The 9,397-nt window shown below is 33.8% G+C and overlaps 1 protein-coding gene and 1 long non-coding RNA gene across 5 annotated transcripts; one reads left to right on the plus strand and one right to left on the minus strand.

Annotated features, from left to right (window-relative positions):
* The first annotated feature begins 129 nt into the window (after positions 1 to 129).
* Positions 130 to 4,845, plus strand: LOC147405814 (uncharacterized). 4 transcript variants are annotated; one of them, XR_015176102.1, is made up of 5 exons: positions 130 to 356; positions 860 to 945; positions 1,780 to 1,995; positions 3,072 to 3,382; positions 3,594 to 4,845. It is a non-coding gene; the product is annotated as an uncharacterized LOC147405814 (long non-coding RNA). The 4 variants fall into 4 exon arrangements; XR_015176100.1 differs by lacking the exon at positions 860 to 945; XR_015176101.1 differs by lacking the exon at positions 130 to 356 and having other exon boundaries at positions 363 to 945.
* Positions 4,846 to 8,362: 3,517 nt separating this feature from the next.
* On the minus strand, positions 8,363 to 8,794 carry LOC147405815 (uncharacterized). The gene has a single exon (XM_086437507.1). It carries the CDS (start codon positions 8,792 to 8,794, stop codon positions 8,363 to 8,365), a length of 432 nt encoding a protein of 143 aa, XP_086293633.1.
* Between the last annotated feature and the right edge of the window lie 603 nt (positions 8,795 to 9,397).

The following is a 9,397-nucleotide window of genomic DNA, read 5'->3' on the forward strand; positions in this document are numbered from 1 at the left end:
CTCAAAGAAAGGGATTTCTTTCAGGCTCTTAGCTGAAGCTGTCGAGCTGAATAACTTGCTCCAGGGCTTGGTAGCTCCCCCAATAGGCCCCCTGAAACCAGTGTTGCCCACTGTGCTTGCTGTACCCTTTCTCTCTCTCTCTCACTCATCTCTGTTCGTCGATAACTCGCTCTCTCGCTCTCACTCTCTCTCAAATTCTCTCGATGTCTTTGTCTTCATATTTGTCTCTCGCATGCACTCTCTCTCCGCAGCATCCAAGATCTAGGGTTTGTGAACTCGCTCCCAGATGCATCTCAAATCTACAAATCTTAAGCTGAAATCAGATCAACGGTTCGTGCACTCGGATTGGTTTTAAGGTCTGGTTTGCTTATTTCTCTATTGAAGGAGCTTTATATCTGGTTTGATTGTTTTCAATTAGTGAAAAGGGTTAGAATCGCACTTTAGTATTTGGGGCTTTGTTCTGGTTTTCATGTTTTTTTTTTTCTTTCCTTTCTTGGATTACTGTTTAGATAGCTAAAGTATTGATATAAAATCGCACTTTAGTATGTTTTGGTGTTCATGAATTTTTTTTTTCTTTCTTGGATTACTGTTTAGATAGCTAAAGAATTGATATAATGACCTGATGCTTTTTGTTCTTTTTTTTTTTTCTTTCTAAATTTATTTTTTCCTTTTTTGTTTATCTATTTTATTCAGAGGATGCATATTTTGTATAGTTCTTTTTGAATTTAGAAACATCTATAACTTGCATCCATTGCAGAATAGTCACCAGAGACTTAGTTTATTACTGCTCAAAATGTAAATATGTTTAGGATGTTTTAATATTTTATATAGAGGTGACATGTGGATGCACAAACCATAGGTATGGAGATGCTGTGGGAAGGCTTGGGGTTTTTCTCAATGGTGATCTTGAGATTAACTGGGAGTGTACTCCAGGTTGTCAGGAAGGTTAGTTTGATCTGTTTTGGGTGATGGGTTCTTCATCTTTTTTTGCATGCTATATGTTTTTATTATATGTTTCAATTTTCAAGGATGTATTTCATGGTGATGATCCTTTGATGGGTGTCAACTTTCAAGAGTTGTTGAAGTCTTGAAGATGTTTTGTATTTATACGTAGAAGTGTATGTAGATTTGTCTCAGTGATAGACTAAGCAGTTCTAGTGTTTATATCTCTCGTTGTTTTAAGTATTATAGATCAAAACATGTACCTTACGGCAATGTTTGTAATGACATGTACCTTTGAACTATAAAATTAGTTTCTGTGTTGATGTGGGAGTGCTCGGAGAATCATAGATTTCTTTCCTTGTATCTCGAGGAAAGAAATCTATGATTCTCCGAGCACTGCCACATCAGCACATTGTTGAACATGGTGGCAAACAAAGTCAGTGTAGCATGACTCTTCAAGAAAAGGTATCATCGAGACGTATTGGGTTTTGTTCCCTCACCTCCCTCATCAATATGGCATATTAGACTTGCCCTTCTGGATTCAAAATTTTATTTTGGAGTGTTAGTATACAGCCATGGAGGACATGTATTATTGATCTCTCTCTCTCTCTCTCTCTTTTTCAATTTCTGTTCCAACATAGAAAGAAAAAGATCCCATACCCCTAAAACATTTTCTTTCTGAAAATAATGAACAATAATGCAATACTACATACCAGGGAATCTATGCTAACAGATACTCTAAGTTTATAAGCCAGTACCTTCACCCCATGTCTCTTGCACTACTGTTAACAAATCCTACTTGACTTTATCAAGGATTAATCACATTTTTTTTAGCAGATTATGCTATGGGTAGCAATTCCCTCCCTGTTGGATAGAGGATCGACGACGGTGGTGATGACAGTGTTCTTGATAACGTTCCTTTTCCAATATCTCCTAAAAATCTACCACTCCTCCTGCCTCTTACATCATATGCAAACCTTCTCTGGACATATTTTTGGCACTGTTTGGTGGGGTATTGCACTTAACATGATCGCGTACTTTGCTGCGTCACATGTAAGTATTCGTTCCACTTCACTATCACCATATTGATAACTTCTCTAGTTTTGAGTCTATGTCACTTAATCGTTTCAATAAATTTTTTATCTATATTGGAGGTACCATAGAGATTGATTTGTTTTTCCTTCCGATATATATATGTACAGGGATATTATTGATCGAAGATTAGGCTTACCAAGTAGCATTTTCCTTTTGAAATCCTTGTTCAACTTGAACCAAATTAAAGAAACAAAGTTGCTTTTATGTCTAAAATTACCTCATTCATCATTTCCTTTACAAAGACTCTAGGGTTTCTCTCTTTCCACACACACCATAAAATAGCTAATATGGTTCTTCCTCTAGTATTAATTAAAATCATAACATGCTCATCAGTTAGAAAATAAATAGCCCATAAAAATGAAAAATCCAAAACACTTGGAATAAGAAAAAGAAATGGGACAATTGTAGTGAATTTGATGGGACAACGACCTAACATTTGATTATTAATGCTTTTAACATTTTGTCTTTTTTTTTTTTCTTATTTTTGCACATGACATAGCTTACTATGATTTTTCCACAAGTGCAAAGTTGGCTAAGTAAAGACGACTACTTTGGATAGAACTTTTGGTCCCCAAATGAAAGCTCCACCAAATGACTCATCATTAGGTGAATTTTTTTTTTTTTTTGATCGATACAATTAGGTGGATTAGATAGGGACAACTTTAGTATATGAGATATATAATAGTTTGATAATTCATCTTAGGGTTACACGCGAGAGTGAAATTGAACAAAGAAACCAAAATTGAACAAAGAAACTAAGATTTTAGGGGGGCTTTTGATAGAAGCATGTAGAGAATTGTCGGATAGTAATTTCTTTCCAAGTGGTGATGAATTACTCTGGAGGGTAGAATTTTAATACTATGGGGACCATTTATATGTAAATCATAGTTTGTTTTGTGTACACTATTTTCTTTTTTATTGCCTTTGTCATTCTCTTCTAAGGTTTCATGATCACATGATCGATAAATCTAACTTGATTCACATCAATAAAAATAAAAAATAAAAAAAATCTAACTTGATTCACATGTGAATAGGTGGCGGGTGCATGTTGGTACTTGCTTGGAATCCAAAGGGCTGCAAAATGCCTAAGAGAGCAATGTAGGACCACACATGGGTGTGGGCTAATGGCATTAGCATGTAAAGAGCCCATTTATTATGGAACAACCATGGTGAAAGATATAGCAAGATTGGTTTGGGCAAAGAACAAACGTGTCAGATCTATGTGTATAGAAAGTGCCGATAATTTTGATTATGAAGCTTACAAATGGACAGTGTAGCTGTTTAAGAACAATAGCCGTTTGGAGAAAATATTATTTCCCATCTTTTGGGGCTTAATGACTCTAAGGTAAGATACAAATTTCTTAATTTTGACTCATGGTAAGGTGTTACTAGATTATACTACGCTCATTATCATCGAAGTTTTATTCTAAAGACTTGGGAAAACAGATTGCATACTTGTAGCACCATCTGCATCCATTGAATGAGTATGTCAAGTTGGATTGTATTATTTGTTTTATGCCATAAATAGGGGTTTTCATTTTTTTATGTTCTTGCAGGCTCTATGGTATAAATGTATGCGGTGAAGGAGGAGAATATGAAAGACTAACACTTGACTGCCCTGTTTTTAAAGTAAGTTTATCATTTTCATCTCTTCTAGCAATATACTTTGTTTTCTAGCATATGAATCATTGTGTGAATATGTACTTTTTAAAGGTCATCTATAAAAATCCAAGCATACGAATTACTTTAATACTGTATTTAGAACTTTTATATTAAAGGTTTACTGATTACTTGAACTTCAGGCTTCGATTCATAGCTCAGTTTTTTGACATATTGCAATGCAACTCTGATGTCTTGAGTGTCAATTCCAACTTACCTTCAAAAAAATATGCTTGAACTTCCACAATTTCCATTTTCGTTGTTATCATAAAAACAATTAACATTTATCATTTTGGTATTAAAAGAACATGCACGTGGTTAGGGGAATTCTTTGATAATTTCTACATGTTCAAATCTTTGACATATTAAGAATAATTTTTTCTTTGGAGGGATTATCTTCTGAATTAAAATGTAGAGAAATTTCTCAAAACATGATCAACTTTTGAAAAAATTCTGATTTCGGATCACTGTTCATTTTAATTCCCAAACCATGTACAGCGATTTCAAAAGTTTCTTAAGTGACTAACTCACAGGTTTAAAGTGACAGTCTCAAAGGTTTCAAGTAGCTATCTCAAAGGTTCGCTTCTTTTTAGCTAGATTGTCACTTGAAAAACCTGTAATCTTGTACATCATGTTTGGGGAATTAAAATGAACAGTTAGCCGAATTGGAATTTCGTTATATTTATCTCACGAAATAGTAATTTAATCTAAAATGTACATTGTGACTGTGCGTAGTATACTGCTTGGTTAATCTTTGCTGGAATTAGTTTCTTTTAGAGGAGAACAATGGATTTCGTGGTTAAACTAGTTAAAGTAATCTAAACCCTCCAACTACATTAATTAAAGCACAGATATAGGATTGTTTCCTTGCATGGATTTCTCCATGTTGTTATTGACTTTGCTCATTTGGTTTAAATGTAGGACATTTCTCCAAATAAAGACTAATAAAACTTTTGTAGTAACTAAAGTACCAAACTATAGACGTTTGCATACACTTTTTTAAAAATTGACTATATTCTAAAATCAAGTGGATGGATATATCCAGTTGGACTTTAAATTTGGTGGAAACTGGTCTCTGTTGACTGCGGAGATGATGACCTTTGTTTTTTTTCCCAATCTAGTGCAATTTTTTTCTCATATTGATTTTCTTTACAATCTTTCATTTGCCATTTGTTCTAATAGCATAATCAGTGTCATGTGTTTCTAACCTCAAGCAAATGTCAGCATCTCTCTTGTATCTTGGGACCTCTTTGAGCTGTTTCCAGAGTTTTGCAACTAATTTGTATGTATTTGTGGTTCACAATAGGAGATTGAGAATGAGAAACTAAAGCTAGAACATGTTCAAATAATGGAGGAGAACAGTGGATTGCGTGTGCAAAATCAAAAGTTGGATTCCTCCCTAAGATCCTCAACCTCATAAATAATTAAACACATTTGTAAAACACACATTGTATCTTGTAAAAAGTGTTGTTTGTTTTAAAAATCTAGAAAAATAATAAATTAAAAAAATATTAAATTTGAAGTTGTTAGGACCTGTGTACTATATAATGTAAGGTTTCATATGGTGTAGATCTCAAGGAGAGCCTGTAATACTTTAGAATAAAAAATCTTGTTAATTAATTTTAAAATATGACACTAATTCCAAAGATTAAATAAATTTTATTTATAATTATTGGACTAGGTCATACGGGGTATTTGTCAAAATCTGGAATTGCAATATATGATAAAAATATGTTTATAAAAAACATGAAAAAGATGTACCAAAATGAAACAGCTCATTAGTAATCTTTTAAGCCAACTTGCCTCGTTGCAATTTTACCTACCCCATCCTTGGTGAATGGTCATTAAAAGAATTAGACTTATTAGTGATTTCTAGAAAATGATTTGATTGTTATATGAGAATAATGCATAAATATAATTGATTTAATTTTTACTTTGATTTTAATTATTGTCTTTACTCATCATCCTTAGATCTAAACCGTTAAATGATTTTCATAAGAGGAAGATCAATAATTTGATATTTTAATCTAGCAACCTCCTTTCATTACTACCCCAGTGACGTCCTACCTAGATAAAATGGAAAACTAGTTAAAGGAATCTCGAGAGGAAATTCTTTCTAAATAGTTCCTAAGTTTTTAGTGGTTACTTGGTAGGACATTTAATAAATTTTTCTTTGGAAATGGTCCATGCACCTCATTTCCTACATTTCTCACGATTGAATGGCTAAACCGTTCATAGTAATCGTATTCATTCAAAAATTGGATTTTTGACACCTCAATCAAGTTTCCGAGATTCTATTTCGTCGGAAATGATTTAAGAAAGAAGAAAAAATCATTTTCAAGAGATTTTTTAAATTTTGTGAAGGTGTATGTAAAAAAACTAGGGGTTTTTTACACTTTTTTCTCAATTTTTGGATGAAAATCGATGCAAAATGGTTCTTTTGGTTAAAATAACTTAAAGAAGTTGTTATCTCAAGTTTTTAGTCAATCTTTCCATGGATTTTAGTCGAAAAACCTCAAAAATTGAAAATGTGTGGGTTTTACTAGTGTTGAGTTCACAACTTTTGCATAACAGAGACTTCTTTTTTTGGATTGTTCTTTTGAATTTGTTTGGAGGGAAACAAATCAGGCAATGGATTTTGTAGCGAAACTGGGTACTTTTTTCAAAGGTTTTTTCGTTGATGAAGAAATGTGTAATGTTACTCAGGAACTGTTGAGAAGTGTTGAGGAAGATTTAACTTGTATCTACACTCGGTAGTAATGTTTTCAGGATGGGGTCCCTTTAACCCTAGCCTATCAATTAAAAAAAAAAACTTTTTATATAATAAAATCAGTGAATTAGATAGTAATTAAAAAAACATCGAGTTCGACAATAAAAATTATGAACTCGATAGTATGAGGGACCATTAAAAAAGAAAACGTTTACTAAATGTCATGTCATATATATACATATATATATATATATGGAGACGGTGCAAATGGCCACCCTGAACTTTTCAAATATTGTAAATACCCCTGGATAGTGGGTAGTGGTTATTTGAGAGAGATCCTTCTGATTTCAAACAATGACCGCCCCGACGCGTGCAAACAAGGACGTGGTTGTCCCTCAATTCTTTAAATGTTTTAGAGATTTCCTTCCAAGAATAGTTGGGATACAGCTATGTTCCAAACTGATCACATGCTCCTCTTCATCTCAATCTTCTCTAATAAATTACTAACAAATGATAATAATGCCATTTTTTTAATTTGTAACCAAAACTATGATCTTTTCACAAAAAATAAGCATCTTCAAGCTCTTCAATTCTTAAGATGCATATATTATTTTTCAAGCAGTTACCAAATTATATTATGAAATCATCTTATTTTTCGGGAGAATGCACGTTTCTAGACTATTAAAAAAAAAAGTGTTTTTGATTCTCAATTTATTTTTGAAACAATTAAAAAACTATTATTAAATACGTTAAAAATGACTCTGATATTAAGAGTGCAAAATACAAATTTTGACCATGTTGTCCCAAGGTTTGAAATACCCTTCTTTTTTCCCTCAAAATCAATCACATCTTTGGTCCTTGATTTATCATCTTCGACCTTAAGATATTATATCTACTTCAACCTTCAAACCTTAATGAAATATACGATTTTTTTAGGAGATAGAAAATGAGTAAAAAAAAATCTATTTCTTCAAATGATTAAGGCAAAGATGAAAACAATGGGTAATTATATATATCCTGCACAAACTAACAAATTCAAATATCCTCCAACCTTTGACCAACAAGTCCGTTGATCAAATAAGGGTGTGGGCAGGGGAATGCTCTTTTCACCAACAAAATGGAACATCGAGCCGTTAAGATCACGAAATGAGATTTTCTTCCTAAAGCAATCTACGATAGCGTGATAGCTATTAGACAATCCTTACCTAAAATAACATCAGTCTGACACCCCCAAATGAGTCAACCACTAATTCCTTATCTGCAATATGAATTACGCACGATCGACACACCTGATTGATGTGTAAACACTATTGCCCATCGAAGTGACAACACATATGAAAACTCTCAATGACTTTGAATCCAAACCCAAAGTAGATGCAAATGATGTGGCAATAAAGGAATGTGATGAACTAGTGTCCAATAAGATTCTTGCCCAAGAATTATACATAAGAAATGTACCTTCCACCATATCATTCGTAGCTCTAGCATCTGACTGAATTATAGTAAATGCCCAGCCCTAAGTTTTAAGCCTTGGTCATTACAAGTTATGTTGCTGTTGTTGCTGGTATTGTTGTGGACGAAGAAATTGTGGTGGTTGTTGGCACATAGGATATTGTTATTGTTGATAAGGTGGGTACTACATGAGGACTTCGTTGTATGCCTCCCTAAGGACAATTGCACTGAAGATGACCAGGTTGGCCATACTTATAACAAGTTTTTTGCCCCTAGACTGGTTGTATCTGCTGAGCACCTTCTAAAGGGCACTCTCGATGGAAATGTCCCACTTGGCCCCATCCATAACAAATCTTCTGTCCTTGAGACGATTGTTGTTGCAGAATTATCTTTTTTCCTTTTACTAGGTTCAATTCTCTACTAACTCTCCCTCGATTTTTTCCCTTGATCCTACCACGGATTGTCTCAAATTCTCTTAATATCTTGTAGTTCACCTTCTACAAATTAAGCGTTTCCTACCATTTCAGTGTAGATGTGAACCCTTGTACCTATTAACTTCTCCCGAATGGATGGTCGAAGTCCCAAACAGAATTTCTTCGACTTTAGTTCTTCGGTAGCTACTAAATGTGGTGTAAAATGTGACAACTCAGCAAATTTGGCCTCATATTGACCAACTGATAATGTCCCTTGAATCATATCCATAAATTCTCTCATCCATTGGTCTTGGACCACCTCTTGGAAGTATTTCTCCAAGAATACCTCCTCAATTTGAGCCCAAGTCATCTCATCTATATTTATAGCCCTCCTAATCGAATCCCACCAATAATCTACATCACCCTCCAACATAAATGTTGTTAATGGTACGTGATGATCATTTGTAGTTGCTAGTAGGTACAAAATCTTTATAATCTGCTTGAGCCATTTTCTAGGTTCCATCGGAACAGGCTTTCCCTGAAATATTGGTGGATTTAGCCCTTTGAACTCTTTTATCGTTGCCACTCTAACACTTCCTTAATTCCTAACAAGAAGCTCTTGAGCTTGATGTCTCGTTGCTGGTACTTCCGGAGCACGGTGCATTGTCATTGCCTATTGTCTACAAGTAGGAGAAATCCTAATTGCACCCCCTCTAAGTCGAGCCCTAATCTATGTAAAGATAATTTATTCAGGACCTTAATATAAATAATATTAGTAATGATAATTCCTTTTAAAGTTAGGTACATCAAGGTTCTCTATGTCATTTATTTGGATCGTTCGCAATATTTTCTTGATCCCTAGGATCTACTAATTGATGCTCTATTACTACTTTGTCAGACCCTTGATTCTAGAAGTTCGTAACCATCATGCATTGTCTAAATCACAATACAAAATCTAGGGGTGAGAATTTTTTTTAAAATCTACTATTATAGTTTGATAGTAATTCTGGATACACAAATTTGAACTTCTCTTCTGAAAAAAACACAAAAAAGAATTTTCACAGCTTGACCTTTGATCACTCTAAAATCTATGGTCCGTATTCTTTTTTCCTACATGCTTTTGATT

This window comes from Akebia trifoliata, chromosome 3, assembly GCF_017979445.1.
Source record: "Akebia trifoliata isolate Shusen 1 chromosome 3, ASM1797944v1, whole genome shotgun sequence".
NCBI classification, from domain to species: domain Eukaryota; kingdom Viridiplantae; phylum Streptophyta; class Magnoliopsida; order Ranunculales; family Lardizabalaceae; genus Akebia; species Akebia trifoliata.

Excerpts from the sequence above, each read along its gene's own strand:
- LOC147405815 (XM_086437507.1), bottom strand. The coding sequence starts at position 8,794 with ATGGAACCTAGAAAATGGCTCAAGCAGATTATAAAGATTTTGTACCTA.